This window comes from Danio rerio, chromosome 6 (assembly GCF_049306965.1).
Source record: "Danio rerio strain Tuebingen ecotype United States chromosome 6, GRCz12tu, whole genome shotgun sequence".
Lineage (NCBI taxonomy): Eukaryota > Metazoa > Chordata > Actinopteri > Cypriniformes > Danionidae > Danio > Danio rerio.
In genome coordinates this window covers 45468186-45487500 of record NC_133181.1, presented here as the reverse complement: position 1 = coordinate 45487500, position 19315 = coordinate 45468186, and the positions used below count along the sequence as shown (strand labels likewise).

Below are 19315 nucleotides of genomic sequence, written 5' to 3'. Positions count from 1 at the left end.
ATCACCTAAATTGGGATGCTGAGGTGTTCTTGGGATGAATTTTTTGTTTGTATGTTTAGGTGTGGTTACGCTACTCTTCATCATGTAGTGGATAAATCCAAAGAAGATCGCATGGAGAGTTTCTTCCTCAGTGAAACCTGCAAATACCTTTACTTGGTTAGTTGGTGTTCTCCACGTTTTTATTCATTGCATCTAATAATTTGCTTCTGTGCAAACCACACCATCACTGAATGCTTTACAATATTTTCAGCTCTTTGATGAAGACAACCCACTGCACAAGTCTGAGAATAAGTACATCTTCACTACAGAAGGCCATGTAGTTCCAATAGATCAGCGTTTCAGGGAGAGAAGTTGGGAAGAGCAGTTCCCAAATGAAGAGGCCAGGAAAGACCCAAGAGCCAACATAAGCAATGTAAGAAACTGCTTTAATACAACCTCACAGTACTGATAGTTTTGAATTTACAGTGCTCAACATATGAGTGCACCCCTCGCAAATCTCAATTAAATGAATAGTTTCTATAGGAAGCTTTACAATAATGCGTATACATTAGATTAGTCCGTACTGAAGCCAAATTTGGAGCTAATCTAACAGAAAAACGTAAGACAATGGTCCAAAATTAGTACACCCACATATATGTTGGGGTAAAATATGAAAAAATTTATACAATTTATTGGGTTTAAAAAGTTTATACTCAATATTTAGCATGAATTTAAATGTATTATCTTTCGATTTCTAAAGATGTTCAATGACTAAAATAATTTTAATAAATATATCTGTTAATTAAATATGTTTTGTTCACATGCTCCAGAATATATTACCTATTTTCACTGAGAAATGTATAAAAATATTCATTTTCAAAATGTATTTCATATACATTGAGCACTGGTGATTTCAGTGACTCTAATTAAATCTTTTGAGTAATTTATTGAATGAAAGTCTTATCTTTTACTTAATTTATTTTGTTGTAAAGGGGTTTATCCTTTTCAAGGTCAAGGTAAAATTTATGCATATATATATATATATATATATATATATATATATATATATATATATATATATATATATATATACATATATATATATATATATATATATATATATATATATATATATATATATATATATATATATATATATATATATATATATATTCATTCATTATATATATATATTCATTGCTCAAAAATGAAATCCAAAATTGCAAAATTGATCATTAAAAAAAAGTATAATAAATATTTATATGGGTACTGAATTTACAGCAAGGATGAAATCAATCTGGATCACTGAATTGAACTTCTGAGGGTTTTTTCCCCTCTGCACTTTAAATAAATCCTTTCAGTCCTATCAAGCAAAAAACATCAAATTCTGGGATTTTTTTTTTTTTTTTTTGTCAGTACCACTGAAAGAGTATTTCTGTTTTGTTCTGTAAACTACTGATGTTTCTTCAAAGCTAAAATAAAACAATTATTATTTATTTAGATAATAATTAATTAAATCATAATTATTTAGAGTCTAAAAAGGCTAGTGTTCCATATAACAAAAGAGGTGTCATGTTCTGAGACTTGTTTGTATACATTTTTAGATGACACAATACCAGTGTTTTACCATGAGAAGAGTTGCAATAAGAATAAGAGAAATAAGCAATATGCAATAAGAGAAAGCAATATTTCCTGAAATAACCCTAGTTTACAATAATAACAAGTAAGTGAAGTTTCACTATCTAATTTTGAAAGGAGCACATGATATGATTGATCGCAGCTGGTCTTTCATTTGTTATCGGCAATAATCCAATCAGATTGATTCAAGCCTACAATAAATTGACCTATTTTGATCTATAGCCGTATCTTCGGTTTGAAAGAATCCCCTTTTCCACCGCATCTCCTCCTCTTTCATCTTTTACCAGGGGAAGCTCTCGAGACCTACCTGATCTCGGATCCCCTTATATGCTTATTGACCAGGCGGGAGCCCTGGGCTCAATTATCTCCGAGTTCGGGGTTCTCTCCTGGAGCAGCATGCCAAACCTGCTAATAGCTTCAAGCAATATCTGTGTGAACTCTTGAAAGACTATATTCTACTATCTTTTTGAATATTTATAATTTTCTTCCAAAAAAAAAAAAAAAAAAAGAAGTATTTATTGGCGATGTAAATATGACCTGTTTTTGACAAATGTTTATTTGTGCAATAGTGTGACCGGATTCCTGAAGAGAGACGTTATGGTCTTCCACTAAAGAGCATGTACATGAGGCAAATAGACCACATGGTGGGGCTGTCCTGACGTCAGTCCTGCCTCCTGTAGGTCTGACATACACACAAACCCCCTGGAGGTACTTAACAACTCTCCAAACAGAACTTTTCAGTCTCATTTTGCACATTGAGATTTTTTTTTTATCAACAAATCAACTAGCACCAATTGTTCTTTTTTTTGTTCCAGTGTGTCTTTTTTTGTGGCATGAAAGTGTCACTCTTAAGTTAGATCAGGTATTTGGATTTGGTTACATTTTCGGATCCAGCCAGCAAACATCCACAGCATAAAGCAAACTTGTTCAGGGCAGTTCGGCTGTTCAGAATTGTAACAACAGTTATTATTATTATTTTTTTTATTCTTGGGCTGATTTCTATATTGTGCAATCGAGTGTGTTTACACACCCAGTGTTACACGGTTTCTTCAGTGCCATGTTTAATGAAACTTGATCTAGTATTACAAAAGGGCTCTGTTGGGTGAACGAATAGTATGTTTGCATGTTTCAGATGTTCTTCTCAAGGAACAAGCTCTTAAATAAGCTCATGATGACAGCTGAATCATTATACGCCTTTCAGAAACACGCACAACAGAGGGGCTACATTTTCTGCAAATCTCAAAAATCATCAAATCCACACGTTCTTTATCTTTTCATATTTTGTGCCTTGGTTTGAAAGATGTACAACACTTATATTTTTGCATGATTCAACATTTCCGATTGCACTGATTTCATTTTTTTTGCTATCAGTGCATTGAGATAAATGGAAAGGTTTGGTTATGTAGCATACATGTTTGGTATGTTTTGATCCAAATTAACATTGAAAACCGTATTTAATTAAGTGCGTTTTCCACAGCAGCTCAAACAAGTGTTGCAATTTTCTTCTCTCTCTCTCTGTTAGTTCTGGACATTTATACTAACAATAAATCCTTAAACAATATGAAGTTTGTTGGACCAAATATTACATTTAACAAAAAAAGTGCCTTATTCATATTTTCATTTTCCTTCAGCGCTCAGGATTAATAGTATGCCATAATGCTGTCACTCTGAGGTGATGTGCATGTAATGTGTACGTTTCTTAACTCTTTTGTTTTTATGCATATGTGTTGTTAGTGCAAATGTTTTCTGAACAAAAGTTGACAATAAGGGATGATCAATATGCTGGTAAGAGAAGAATTCATTTTGTTGGTGTTATAGATCATGATTTATTTCGGGCACATAGGGAGGATACTGTCAGTAATTACTTAGGGGGTTGTATTTATTCAGATTGTTTTTTATTAGATGCAGGTATTCTAATTCAAATTGTTTCATGTTGATCTGCTTGATTTTATTGTTATTTAACCTTTAGTCCAAATGGAGACGGAGGTTGATGTCTACACTGCATTTTATCAAATGAAAGAAAAAAAATAATAAAAACGTTACTTAAAAAAAACTGTTTGCCAGGCTGGAACATGATTGAGTTGGATATGTAAGGAATAATTAAAGTTTTGACACCGAAAAACATCATTTAGATGTTTTTGGGTTTTTGTTTTGATCAGTTTTTTGTCTGTTGTCTGCTGTGAAAGAGTTGAAAGCATTCAGTGTAGGGATATCAAAATAAATAATTGCACCTAATAATATAATAATTACACATAATATTATATTTGTGTGAATTGCCCCCTTTGAAATATTTTTCTGTTTTTAAATATTTCCCAAATGATGTTTAACAGATTTAGGAATTTTTTTTGAGCATGTCTGCTAATATTTTTTCTTCTGGAGAAAGTCTTATTTGTTTTATTTCGGCTTAATTTTTTTTTTAATTTTAAGGTCAAAATTATTAGCCCCTTTAAGCTGTATTTTTTTCTGAGTCTACAGCAGGGGTTCCCAAAGTTTTTTTATTCCGGGACCCGCCTAGGCAAGTAATTCAATCAAAAGACCCCCCATAATATTTTAATATGGAAAAATGGGTAAAATGATAAGAATGTATCCATTCAAAGCAGTCAAACATATATGGTGTGTGGCTTTTTGGATTTTGCAATTTGATATGCACAAAATGAGGCTCAAAGTGCTTTTTGTGGGATGCTGGTTGTAACTGTTCATTTTTTGTTGGCAAAGATATTCTTCTTTTTTCAGAAGAGAATATGATCAACCTTTGTTGACATATTTAGAATGTTTTGTTGTCAGGTGTCGTTTAACCTTTAAGGGTTTCATGCTAGCACTTGCAAGCTTTTCTAAGCATAAAAGACAATGTAGGACTTCCTCACCCTCTGGACCTCAGCCGGCAATAAAACTGAGATCAAGGTAAGACTGATCATATTTTCTGTGTGGCTACTTTTTAGATTTGGTTTAATCTAAAGATGTATCAGAAGTCTGCAACGCCTTTGGTTTTAAAATCTTTTCTATTTTACCAAACACTTCGCGCCTGCTGCCATGAGTACTGCACGCTACTGAAGTAGACACGTGACAGTTTAAAACAAATTAATCTGACTCAGTCATTCAATGAGTGCTGATTCCGCTGTTTCAGCTCATGTGTTTTAACCTAAATGATTCATTTAAAAAACAGAATCGTCTCTAAAGAGTCGTTTGCTCATTATCGTACTGGTTTTGATTCACGGCAATGTAAATATAGCTGCAGCCTGCAGCTATGTGACGTTGTGCGACCCACCTTCGTTCACTGTGCGATTCACTAGTGGGTCGTGACCCACAGTTTAAAAACCCCTGGTCTACAGAGCTAACCATTGTTATACAATGATTTGCCTAATTACCCTTATCTGCCTACCTAATTTACCTAGTTAAGCCTTTAAATGTCACTTTAAGCTGTATAGAAGTGTCTTGAAAAATATCTAATTAAATATTATTTACTGTCATCATGACATTGGCAAAGATAAAATAAATCAGATATTAAAGATGAGTTATAAAACTATTATGTTTAGAAATGTGTTGAAAAAAAAAATCTGTAAAAAAATAAGTTGTTGAACTTCTCTCTGTTAAACAGAAACTGGGCTAATAATTCGGACTTCACTTGTATATACAACAGTTCTGTCTTGTTCTCGAATCTGATTGGCTGATAGCTGTTAGATATTAAAGTAATATCAGCTCTTGTACAGCCTCTTCACCCTTGTGTATTACTCTGATTACAGGAGTGGCAAGCAGAGAAGTACAATTTGACAAATATTGCAGCTGTTAGACAACATAATGTACTTTTGAGGCTTTTTAGAAGAGAATATAGTTGTTTAGATTGCAACTATGCAGTTTATTTATAAGGCCTATTTTAAATATTCATAATTTCAGAGATTCAGTGCAGTGACGGCAAGCCTGCCATACTGAGCAGAGCAACGACGGTTGACGTTCTGCCTCAAGATGGTGAGAGAGACCGCACAATAAGTCCTTAGGGGAGAAAAAAAGCATTTGTTCAGTGTACGTTTCAAACCACAGCTGAACAAATCATTACAGGTTAGGTAAGTGACTTTCTAAGTTGATCTCATTCATTTGTATTTTGTAGTGCTTCCTTAATACCATACTAATCTAGTAGTGTTTGCTTTGCTTTTGCTTTTTTGGGCTTAATTATTGTGATCTCCTGATTGCAACAGAGAGATACTGGGAGATATCTCTGTAGACTGATGGCATTTCATGCCAATTAACCTTATAGTCTTAAACTGTTTTGTCATCATTTTAGACAAGAGAATCATTCTAATACTACCTCAAAAGTGACTTTGTGAAGTAGCAACGGTTTCTGCTGTTCTGACGTCAGCTGCAGATGTGAATGAACAGCAGAAGAAAGTAGTTCCTCATACAAAAGGGTTTTTGAAACTGTTTGATTTTTATCAATTTCATGGATCATACGTTTCAGTTATACATATGGTTTTTAATATTATTTGATATCAAGAAATGCATGTTTAAATAAAAAAGGACACTTAAACAAAAACATCAGGTTCAGTCTTTTCTACATAAGCTTTATTGTTTTAATTTACATGTACATGATTGTTCACGGTTTTGCAGTCAATTAGGCATTTTTAATCAGTGTTTGATGTTGTAGTTTAATCAATGCACTCAAACATTGTGTTCATTGTCTTTCAGCTTGCTAACTGTGCTCCTGACCTAAGCAAATATTATTACATGCTATCTTCTCATCAGTCATCCACCTCACATAGACAATCACAGGACATTACATGACATAACTCCTCTGTAAAATAACAGAATTGTATGCCAGTAAAGTCTTTTCTTAATCGGCTTAAAAACATGAACTTTGCACAGTTAGTCACTGCTATAATGTATAACTGATATAATCTTCTTAAAGTACTTCTGCTGAAGTGCATATGCAGGTGATTCATTTGGTTAGTTATTTGGTTTGCAGCTGCATGTAGTGTAGTTGCAAATCTACAGGACAGATCACTGCGAAATACTAACAGATCCAAAACACAGCTTATAAACTTCTCGCTTCAGAGCCAGTTCTTTCAAACAGGGTGATGCTGCATGTGTTCTTGTGTATAATTTGTGATGGCTCTGGTATTAAATTACATGCAGTCAAATGTAGATCCCAACAGCAGTAATAGAATTTCTTCTTCCACGTGTAATCAATTCCCTCATGAAACTGTATGTTACCCAGGGAGGAAACGAGCTACAAGGAGCAAAGCATTGGGTTTTGTTGATTCAGCCAATCTGCAAAAAAAGACAGTCTTTGTTAATGCTCATTTAGATATTGAACTGGTTTTTAAATGAAAACTCCACTTTTTTGATAATAGATTCATTTTCTAAATACCCTAGAATTAAGGAGTTGATTTTTTGCCATATTTTGAATCCATTCAGCCGATTTCTACTGTATGTCTGGCGGCGGACATATTAGCTTAGCTTAGCATAGATCATTGAATCAGATTATATCATTAACATCTCATTCAAATTTTAATATATGTATTGTTATTCTATAACATATATAGGTGAAGTCAGAATTCTTAGCCCCCAAGTTTATTTTTTTTCCAACACATTTCTAAACATAATACTTTTAATAACTCATTTATAATAACTGATTTGTTTTATCTTTGCCATGATGACAGTAAATACTATTTGGCTAGATATTTTTCAAGACACTAGTATTCAGCTTAAAGTGACAATTAAATGCTTAACTAGGTTAATAAGGGTTACTAGGCAGGTTAGGGTAATTAGGCAAGTCATTGTATAACAATGGTTTGTTCTAAACTATCGAAAAAAAATTAGCTGAAAGGGGTTAATAATTTTGACCTTAAAATGGGTTTTAAAAAATTAAAAACTGCTTTTATTCTAGCTGAAATAAAACAAATATGACTTTCTCCAGAAGAAAACATATTATCAAACATACTCTGAAAATGTCCTTGCTCTGTTAAACATCATTTGGGAAATATTTAAAAAAGAAAAAAAAAATCAAAGGGGGGCTAATGATTCTGACTTCAACTGTGTGTGTGTGTGTGTGTGTGTGTGTGTGTGTGTGTGTGTGTGTGTGTGTGTGTGTGTGTGTGTGTGTGTGTGTGTGTGTGTGTGTGTGTGTGTGTGTGTGTGTGTGTGTGTGTGTGTGTGTGTGTGTGTGTGTGTGTGTGTGTGTGTGTGTGTGTGTGTGTGTGTGTGTGTGTGTGTGTGTGTGTGTGTGTGTGTGTGTGTGTGTGTGTGTGTATATATATATATATATATATATATATATAATTTCTAGCTAAAGCTTGACTCATTTGTAGTCACATTGTGTACTAAGGCACATTGAAAATGAAAAGTTTCTCACTGGATTTGTCTAGGAACTATACTCTTATTCTGGCATAATAATCAAGGAACTTTGCTGTTTTGAGGTTTTGGGCTTTTTTGTGTGCATTTAAATGTGAAGAAAACATCCTAAATAAGCTTTTTAGTGCTTTTTTTTGTCACACTATTGTTACTATAGCAGGCCCGTAGCCAGCCTGGTAAAAGGAGTGTTTTTTTTTCCTTAATAAGTGGACCTTTTTGCAGTTATTTGCCTCATTTTATATTTAATCATAAGGTTTAAATTCTGCATTATAGTGACATTTTAAGCACTATTTTTTGCTGGATTAGCTTGTTGAATGGTCATCATTACCACACTTTTTGATGTGCCCAAATTTCCTAAAGATTTACATCAATTATCATTTACATCATACAAAAATCAATTACATCATATATATTAATAGAAAAAAAGCCTAGAAAGTTGTTCAAGTTTTAAATGAAAAAACTTGCCTATTGTCAATTAAATATAAATAATTTAAATAGCAAACTGGATAGCACATTCAACTGTCCTCAGTCTTATTGAAGTGACATCCAACACAGGATTCCGCTTTGTTTTAAAGCCTTCAATGGATTATTTTCAAAATTTATTGTGGCATAGCAGTCAAAATAGCACAAATGAGCTCATGTATGGTGGACTTTTGTAAGTGAGGGGTGGATCTTCCGAATCACCCCAACCCCCATTGGCTACGGGCCTGTATAGTGTTATGCTACTAATTTGTGTCTCTGCTGAACCACATTTCTCCACTTTAGCAGAACGACCACCAAACTTCAGGTTCACATTAGTAGAGAGAATAGAGTTTATTAAAGAGAAGATTCATTCAACATGTTATTTAACTAAATAGATTCAATGACTAGCCTTTGTCTTGCCATAATGACAGTACATAATATTTTACTAGTAATTATCTTAAAGTGCAACTTAAAGGCTTAACTAGGATAATTTGATTAACTGATCAAATCAAGTTATTTAGGCAAGTCATTGGACAACCGTGGTTTGTTCAGTAGCTTATAAGTAATAATAATAATCATTTCTTAAGGGGGCTTATAATAGTCATAAATAATACAAAATAATACAAAAATAATCAGTAGGAATGGCTTTCATTCAAGCTAAACTAAAATAATAAGACTTTCTTCTGAAGAAAACGTATAATAGGAATTACTGTGAAAGATTTCTGTTAAACATAACTTGAGAAATATATGCAAAAGAATAAAAATTTCACAGGAGGACTAATAATTGTAACTTCAATTATATACAAGCCTATGACTGATTATATACAGCATTTTATTCTACAAATAAATGTGATTCTGAATGACGAGATTCTTAAAATCCACTCTGTAAATGTATGGTGAGAAATAGACTACGTTTTTATTTCACTATATCAACCTGTTTCTTGCCTCATTATTTTATAAAAACAGCATATTTTCCCCACTAATAAACATGTATTAAAGTGCTGCTTCTCATTAGTTTACCTCTTGTGAAAAGTGTGTTGTTTAGAAGAGACCACAGTCTTTGAGATTCTCCTTGATGATGATGTCTGTTACGGCATCGAACACAAACTTGACGTTCTCTGTGTCTGTGGCGCAGGTCATGTGGGAGTAGATTTCTTTGATGTCTCGTCGCAGGTTCAGATCTAAGAACTGCACCTTGATGTAGTTGCCAGCATCTTCGAAGGTGTTGGGACCTATAAGAGGAACGCCATAGTTATTTTTGCATTATATAGGATGACATTTTTTAGATTTGTATCTTAGTAATTACATGTGGTATTTTTTAAGGGTGCATCAACAGGAAATCTGAGCATAACAATTAAACGCTGTGTTTTCAGGAGAACTTCGTAGCTTTTGGTCATACATTTAGACATGTATTTTGAGGTCTCACCGTCATATTCAGGGAAGCACATGCTCAGATGTGCTTTCTTGATCTTCTCCACGAACACATCCTTCTTGTTCAGGAAAAGCACAATAGATGTGGTGGCGAAGTAACGGTGGTTGCAGATACTGTTGAACAGGTGAAGACTCTCATGCATTCGGTTCTTTGGGGACAGAAAAAAAAAGTTTCTGTTACTGAAAAGTTTCACTGTAGTACAAAAGGCTTTCTACATGTATATTAGGCCTACCTAGGGTATTCAAATAATTGTTTTATCATGCCCGTAGCCAGCCTGGTGAAAGTGTTTTTTTTTTTTTCGTTTTTTTTTTTTTTTTTTCAAAAAGTAGACCTTTTTGCAGTTATTTGCCTAATTTTCTATTTAATTATGAGATTTAAATTCTAAATCTAAATATACTAAAATATTAGTAAAAGTAAACATTTAGTGACATTTTAAGCACTATTTTTATCTGGATTAGCTTGTTGGATGGTCCTCATAACCACACTTTTTGATTTTTCCTTTTTTTTTCTTTATTAAAATCTCTAGCCTATTGGAATTTATTAGGCAAATAACAAACTGGTCAGGACGTTCAACTTTTTCCTCAGTCAGAATTTCTTCAAATTTATTTTAATATGGGCTGCTTTTGGTGCTTTAGAATTTTTTATTGTTTCCTTTCAAGAATAAGGTTCAAGTTTTAGTATAAAAGTGATTTGTCAACTGTTTTCTTTTTTAAAAACAACACAATTGCGAAAGATGAATTTTACATTGGCTGAAACTGATTAACTGGAGTCACACCAGGATTTCGCTTGCTCTTAAAGCTTTTTTCGGTTGATTATTTTACTATTTATGATTGCAAACAAAGCAGTCAAAATAGGACGAATGAGCTCATGAATGGGACAAATTCTGGACCTTTGTTAGGGAGGGGTGGATCGCCTGAAGCTCCTCTGGCCATGGGCCTGTTTATAAGCATCAGGAAAATCCCTTTCAAGGAAAGTCTGCAATCTTCTGCTATATTTGCAATAAGTTTAGGCAGAAATTTCAGCCATGCAAGACCAAAATAAAAGTCCTGAAATCTTAATTTAAATTAAATCTTTTTTTTTTCTTTTTTTTTTTTTTTTGGTAATGAACAGACTTGTTTCATAGATCTTATGCTCAAATAGCATTTTAAAAAGTGTATACTAAGGCAGAGGTGTTCAAGCTGGCACAGGTCCACAAGGGAGTGCTAATGAGTTAGTGAAAATGTTTGGGGAGAAAAATAATAATAATAATAATAATATATTAATTAATTTTCCTTCACCTCAGTCTCTATTTCAGAGGTCGCCACAGCGGAATAAACCACCATAACTAATATATAATTTGATAATCATAATTACTATTATTTGACAAACAAATGAATAAAAAATAACTGAATAAAATATGATAAATGGAAACAAATCATTTTAGTATAGCTATAGTAAAAATAGTTGTGGTATAGTCCTTTTCAGGATTTGTTGCTAATTTCACAAATGTAATGGTAAAATGCAAGATAGGATATTTGCCTCTAATAGTTTGGAAATGGGGTGACGCAGTGGCGCAGTAGGTAGTGCTGTCGCCTCACAGCAAGAAGGTCACTGGTTCGAGCTCAGCTGGGTCAACTGGCATTTCTGTGTGGAGTTTGCATGTTCTCCCTGTGTTCGCGTGGGTTTCCTCCGGGTGCTCCGGTTTCCCCCACAGTCCAAAGACATGCGGTACAGGTAAATTATGTAGGCAAAATTGTCCGTGGTAAATGAGCGTGAATAAGTGTGTATGGATGTTTCCCAGAGATAGGTTGCAGCTGGAAGGGCATATGCTGCATAAAAAAATATGCTGGATAAGTTGGTGGATCATTCCACTGTGGCGAGCCCAGATTAATAAAGGGACTAAACCCAAAAGAAAACGAATGAATGACTGAGTGAATGACTGAATGAATGAGTTTGGAAATATAAATATGACTGCCAAGTGAAATGATTTTCCTTGAAAAATGACTCTGGTGAAACATCTGTGTGTGATGATGTCATTCGTGGACTAATGGTGACCTACCACTTCATCATCCTCCACCAGCACCATGTCGTATGCACTCAGAGCAGCGATGAAGATGATACAGGTCACACCTTCAAAGCAGTGAATCCACTTCTTCCTCTCTGAGCGCTGACCACCCACATCAAACATCCTGCAGGCCAACAAGGTCACTTAATAAAGCCCTGCTCTACTCTTGTACACCTTTTCTTGCTTTAATTATTTTTCGGTTTGCTGTGGTGTACCTGAAGTTGAGGTCTTTGAAAGAGAACTGGGTCTCGATGATACCTGTGGTCTTCACTCTTGAACGCAGGACGTCCTGTTCAGTAGGGACATAGCCGGGCTGGATCAACCTCTCCAGGTCATTTAGATAACTTGGAGAAAGATCAGTGGAATCAGTACAGAATTTCCTATATATATGTCAAATAAACTTTATACTTAATATACAGATAAAGAAATTTGATAAATGACAATGTACGCAAATTAAATAAAACTTCATATCTGGATTTCACGTTTATATATTGTCATATATGCAACATATTTTGAAATGTAGAAAAAAACTAAAAGGTTTCACTTTTTTTCAGCCATTGAAATTGTAAATATAAGTGTTCAGATATATTAGCTATAGTTTATTCATGATAATGTATATTTATTTGAACATATTTGTAATTCCAATTAATTAAATAAACACACAATTTGTCATTTTTGCAATATTCCAAAATATCTGTTGCAAATGTGAAATTTTATATGGAATCCAAAAATGAACTTGTAGGCCTTTTAGAGGAGTCTTGCCAAATGATTTCTAATGCTTTAAAGCAGGCCTATTATGCCCTCTTTTTACAAGATTTTTGTCAAATATGTCAAGACAAATATGAGTAATATATGTGGTGTGTGTATGTGAAGTTTCAACTGAAAATACCCCACATATAATGTTTTATAACTCTTTGAAACTGCACCCTTAAGGCTTTGATCCTAGTTGTGCCATTTTGGCGACTGTTGCTTTGAATTTAAATGAGATTGTACTTTTTTCAAAAGAGGGCGGAGCTACAAATGCCTACGTGTTAGCATAGTGGCAGATTCAAAAACAAGACTAATGTCCTATACTAATGAGGGAGAGATCGTCACTAATGGACAGAGCTTTCCCTCTTTGATGACGTGCAAATGGAGAATGTTAATCAAAGTGTTTCTGCGGACTGTTTTTAAGGTGTAATTGTAAAAACAAAATATTAATTAAAATGTTTTACCATAAGAAGCTGTTTATATTCAGACTGTTGCTACACAACTGCATTAAGACCCCTTTGTAAAAGTGATTTCTGCATAATAGGTTTCCTTTTAAAGGCTATTTAGGAGGACATACTATCCAGCAGAGTCGTTGAGCTGGTATTCTGAGGCTCTGTCGAAGCACGCCTGGATGCCTGAATCCTTCCACAACCTCAGGATAATGTCCGACAGCTCTTTTGGCATGGTGCCCTCTTCAATAGTATCTGCTAAATGCATCAGCTTCCTTGCATCATCCTGCAACAAACAGGTAAATTGATGTATAACTGACAGATCTGTTTTCTTGTAGGGGTTTCTGTAGTTGGTTTAAACATGAGCTGCTCATCAAAGACAAGATGTCCAATTTTATGCCTGTCTACTTTCTCAAACAACTTTTGTAAAGATAGGCAAGGAAAGGCAAGGGGTGTTTATTAATATAGAACATTTCAAACATAGGAAGATTAAATAAGATCCATAAAACAATCGGTTGAAGGAATTAAAACAACTGTTATGATCCCAAATGTGGTCAGTTAAAGGGAAGGGGAGGAACATTAATTTTCGGAACAAAACATAAGCAAACACAAAATGTAAAAGAAATGAAATTATTAACAACGTTATGTGTTTAAATAAAATTAAATGTTTGGGTGAAATAAATTTTATCTGCATCATTCAGTGGGTCATATTATAATTTTTATGTGAAAATTGGATGACATAGCCTACTTTTTCTGACCTGTAGGTACTATTATATCACTCAAAAATGTAAATATATAATAAATCAATCAATATTAAATCATAAAATATTCATACGAAATTGTAATTGTATACAATAATTACATTTAAAAAAACAAATCTTGTGAAATAAGTAAGACTCATTGGATTGAAGGATAATGACAATAACTAAAAATGACAATGTATGAGTGTTTTAGGGCTGCATTGTGATCCTTAAATATGCATGCCATCAACTCATTTTGTTTTAAGTATTTTACTTTTTTTAAAATAAATACTCTGAATAATTTTGGCTGTCTTTTGCAAATCATAACCAGTAAACAAAATACTCAGAAAAAAAAACTAACAAAAAAACAAACTAATTTTAACTGGAGATTCTGAAGTTCAGAATGGAAAAAATAAAGCTGTAAGCTTCTTGAAAGTGATGATGTGATTGAAAATCCAGTATAATCCTCCATTATGTCTTTCTTTTAATAATCTCTTAGCTGTGCATCATTTATGACTTCTTCTATCAAGAAAAGTTCTAAACGGTTTTTGGTACAATTTTATTTTGTAATATAATGTGAAAGTATATATGATCAAATTGCTTTTAGGTTGACACAGAGGCTCAGTGGTTAGCACTGTTGCCTCACAGCAAGAAGGTCGCTGGTTCGAGTCCCGGCTGGGTCATTTGGCATTTCTGTGTGGAGGGATTCTGATGAATATCTGTAGAATATCGTACATATAATGTAGTCTACAGTAGTTTTTGAAGTTAATTAAAACAGAATACTGTCGTGTTTTACAAGGAAAGCGATGTCTATTTCATTCTTTCTACTTTAATTCAGTGTGTAGACCTGAATTATTTTTTTTCTATTAAAATTGTTAAATTTACTGTGAGTGATTTTTTTGTTGTTGTTATGTTTGTGTAAAGCATGGGGTTTAAACAACGAGCAAACAAACAAACAAACAAAAAGAACTTGTCACTATACATTTTGTCAAAATGACAAATAACCTGTTTAATTAAAGTGGGCGGGGTTAACATCGCTAATCAATGTCAGAATGACAGATGATCAATCAAATAATCGTGGGCGGTGTTTAAGGTTCACAGAAGCTGAGCGCGAATTTCCAGTGAGGCAAAAAAGAGCAAGGTAAAATTGAAGCACCTGTCCTGAATTAAGTGAAAACATTAAAAAGTTCATAAAAAGTCAAACTCTAGCTCTAAATGTCTCTATATGTCGTGTTTAATGACGGAAATGTCGTTTGTAACATCCTATAATGGAACCTTTTGACTCGTTTCGCCGTTTTGAATTGAACATATTGTTTTTATTCACGTAGTTATTTTTTTATATTTTATGTATAAATATTAAGAATTACACCTAGAATGTCCTTCCTCGGCATATGATAATTCTTAATTTCTGCTGTCATCATTGTGGTGTGTAGTCTATTGACCACTGCTGTTTTCAGTCAGTGGATGTGTCTGTCTGTGTTCACCTGTGCGGCAGCGTCTCCATAGCCAATGTTGAGTGTGGTCATGGCCCTCACAACGGCCAGAATGGACTGCATGGTGTTGCTGTAGATGATGACAATGAACTCCAAGCACTCTTCAAGGGAGTAACCATCTTTGTGAATAATTCTGGGATGGAGAAAGATACGTTTAATGACCAATCGTTTCTTGGTTTTGAGGTAAAAGAGCTCTGAATGTAATGCAGTGCAGTTTGTTGTGTTAGCATACGCTTGTGTCCTCAGCACTTACTTCATCTGTTTGACAATTGTGCTTTTCCCCGACTCACCAGCACCTGAAAGCAAGACAGTGTTGGATTTTTGGTAAGACTTAACAATAAAAGCGCATTAGTTAATGTTAGTTGATTTATTTACTAATATGTGCAATGAACAGTACATTTGTTAGTGTATTCATCGCTGTTAACATTCGTTAATGAAAATAAAGTTGCTCATTGTTAGTTATCTAAAAGTGCATTAACTACTGTTATCAAGCTCAATTAAGGATTTCAGTAATGTATTTGTGAATGTTAAACTATGATTAATAAATGCTGTAAAGCATTGCTCGTTATCATTTCATATTAGTATCTAATATCAACTAATGAAACCTTATTGCAAAGTGTGACCTGATTATTTTATTAATCTGTCATGAACACATGAACTTTATCTCGTACACACAGAAACTCTTCAGCGTCTTCAGCTTTTTTAAGTCTGGAGAAAACTTGAAAAAATTACTATTGAGTTCATTTTTATTAATTAAAAAACAAAAAATAATGGGGGGAAAAATCAACAGAATTAAAAAAAAATTAAAAATAATATAACTAAAACAATTTATTATAGGAGGCTATATAAAGCCTATGAGCCCAAGGTTATAAGGCAATCTGTATCGATGTTTTGAAAGGATTTTATGAAGAGTATAAATAACATTTCTGAAATTGACTGCTCGATTATGAGCCGACTGATTTGGAAAAAAAAATCTGTCTATTTTACTTGCATTCTGCCAAACGTGTGATGAGACTGTTTTAATCAGACTACATCAAATTACATTACATTCACCCTGACACAGTATGTCCAGTCTGTTAAATAATTATGACCCCTAGGTCTCCAAATCTACTTTTCACAAATGTTTTGAGAGTAAAACCTCCAAGGAAAATAGATTTGTCAAACCTAAATGTCTAAAGAACTTTTAAACAGTAATATATTATTTATTTTGACAAGCATAAGTGAATTAATGGCTGAACACATCCATCTCTCTCCTCTGCCTTTGTTTATCTTTTGAAGGATTACAATAAGAGGCTTGAGGCTTATTATTCCTGCCTTAAGCCCCTTTAAGTTAGATGTCCCATAACCCTGACCTACATCATCTCGCTGACAAAGAGATGACCAGTTATGATACGACTATTGTTGAATCTACAAGCATATTTGAACTCCCTTAATTGCAATGTTTTTAAGTATTTATAAAAACAATTCAGAGGCATTAGATATAGCACAATATCAAGTCATTTTTTTAAACTTTGATTTGAATGTCAGTATTCAATCCGTTTTCATCTTGTTTTTAAGACGTGCAATATTTAAAGTTACTTTCATGTAACAAAAACAAAGGCTGCATCTACATTTTCATACTTAAGCACCATGATGTTTTCAGTGTTTAATTAAGTGACCTTAAAAATAATGTTGAACACTTCACGCCCTTAACTGTCGCAGTTTTAATTACAGCATGTAGTGAAGGGAACGGGACACCACTGACAAAATAACCGTATGAACTGTATACACTAGACAGATATATGCATGCATATCGCATCATTTGGGACACAACTAACCTTCTTTCCTAATGTTTACAGCCACAACATTGCCTGTTTATTACAAATATTTCAAACAGGAACAAATGTCTAATTTTCTAAAGCTAGCAAATGCACTATATTCTTCATGATTGGACTTGAGCAATGATTTGAAATGTGTTGATACCTAGCAGCAGAAGTTTGACGGTCCTGGCATCTTTGTCTGCGTCCTCTTTCAGCTTTTTCTCAAGCTCCCTGGAGTGTTTTTCCTCGGCGCTCGCCCCGGCCCCCATACTGACTTTTGATTAGGGAAAAAGAAGTCCTTTTGGATGACCACTCGCTTGCCTAGAGGCCTCCAGGTGCTCTCACAGCTCACACCTCAACTGGATCTCCAGTACTGATCAATTGTTTGGAGTCTTAGAGGGATTTTGGGGATGGATCTGACCACCTGGGCCGACAGGGCCAATGGAGAACAAGGACAGGAGGCATTGAAAGCGTGCAGAGGACATCTGACCTCAGATTTAAGGAGAAGGTGCTGCGCTCGGCAAAATGGTATAATCTGGCCAGCGTCTTCACAAGCACATTAAAATGGCCATGGAGACCGGGTGAGTAAGATAACGCAGGCATACAAACATTACAGTTTCTTGGCATCATCTGATGAATGTGTTAGTAGGATATTACAAAAAAGAAGCTAAAAGTCATTGTTGACTCTGAGCTTAACAAGACTGAAATGAAAAAACGCCCACATGTGGTTTTAAACATATATGAGGCAATTTCTTCTGTTGAACTCAAAGGAAGATATTTTGGAGAATGCTGCTGCTGGCACCTATTGGCTTCCATAGTAAGGGTAATAATATGGATGTCAATGGGTGCCAGCATTTTTTTTTAAATATTGTCTTTTGAGTTCAACAGAGGAAAGAAACTCAAATAGGTTCTGAACAAATAAAGGGTGAGAGCTAAAAATGACCAGAATATTCATTTTTGGGTGAACTATCACATTAAAAACCTGTTATTCTATGAAAAATTAAATTGAAATATATAGATATGGGGTCACGGTGGCGCAGTAGGTAGCACAATCCCCTCACAGCAGGAAGGTCGCTGGTAGAGCCTCAACTGGGTCAGTTGGCATTTCTGTGTGGAGTTTGGATGTTCTCACTGTGTTCATGTGGGTTTCCTCCAGGTGCTCCGGTTTCCCCCACAGTCCAAAGACATGTGGTATATGTAAATTGGGTAAGCTAAATTGTCCTTCGTGTTTGTCTGTGAATGAGTGTGTAAAGATGTTTCCCAGTGATGGGTTGCAGCTGGAAGGGCATCCGATGCATAAAACATGTGCTGGATAAGTTGGCAGTTCATTCAGGTGTGGCAGCCCCAAATTAATAAAAGGACTCAGCCGAAAAAAAAATGAATGAATGACAGAATGAATAAAGTAATACATTGTTTATTTTTCATAATGTAATATGTAAATGTTTCATTTATGTAATAGATCATGTATAAAAATTGAATTTGACTTTTTATGTACACCTAAAAATAACAAAAATAAAATTATGTGCATATTTCTGACAATTAAGCATGTTTATCCAGTTATCTTGGTTGTAATTAAATCCTTTAATCCTCATAATATAATATAATATAATATAATATAATATAATATAATATAATATAATAAATAAAATATAATATAATAAATATAATATAATATAATAAATATAATATAATATAATATAATATAATATAATATAATATAATATAGGTGAAGCAGTGCCACAGAATGTAGTGCTGTCGCCTCACAGCAAAAAGGTTGCTGGTTCGAGCCTAGGCTGGGTCAGTTGGCATTTCTATGTGGAGTTTGTATGTGCTCCCCGTGTTCGCGTGGGTTTCCTCTGGGTGCTCCGGTTTCCAAAGACATGCGGTACAGGTGAATTGGCTAACCTAAAACTGTCTGTAGTGTATGTGTGTCAATACGAATGTATGAGTGTTTCCCAGTGACCAGTTGCAGCTGGAAGGGCATCCGCTGCGTAAAACATATGCTGGATAAGTTGGTGGTTCATTCCGCTGTGGCGACGCCAGATTAATAAAGGGACTGAGCTGAAAAGAAATTAAATGAATAATAATATAATATAATATAATATAATATAATATAATATAATATAATATTCTAAATAAAACATAAGAAAACTGAATTTCAATTTTGAACCACAATCATTGCAATTC

General features: G+C 34.1%; 2 protein-coding genes across 2 annotated transcripts in view; one reads left to right on the top strand and one right to left on the bottom strand.

Annotated features, from left to right (window-relative positions):
• edem1 (ER degradation enhancer, mannosidase alpha-like 1) overlaps positions 1–3670 on the top strand; it is a 15003-nt gene extending 11333 nt beyond the window's left edge. Inside the window, 3 exon segments of the mRNA NM_201189.2 lie at positions 60–156; positions 251–412; positions 2187–3670. Coding sequence (NP_957483.2) covers positions 60–156; positions 251–412; positions 2187–2276 — 349 coding nt within the window. The 3' untranslated portion in view covers positions 2277–3670.
• A 2476-nt stretch (positions 3671–6146) lies between these two features.
• On the bottom strand, positions 6147–17476 carry gnat1 (guanine nucleotide binding protein (G protein), alpha transducing activity polypeptide 1). The gene is given in 9 exon segments (NM_131868.2): positions 6147–6876; positions 9442–9653; positions 9848–10001; positions 11892–12021; positions 12113–12241; positions 13225–13382; positions 15321–15462; positions 15583–15625; positions 17292–17476. Coding segments are annotated over 8 exon segments (1053 nt in total). The 5' UTR covers positions 17398–17476; the 3' UTR covers positions 6147–6876; positions 9442–9462.
• Positions 17477–19315: the final 1839 nt, after the last annotated feature.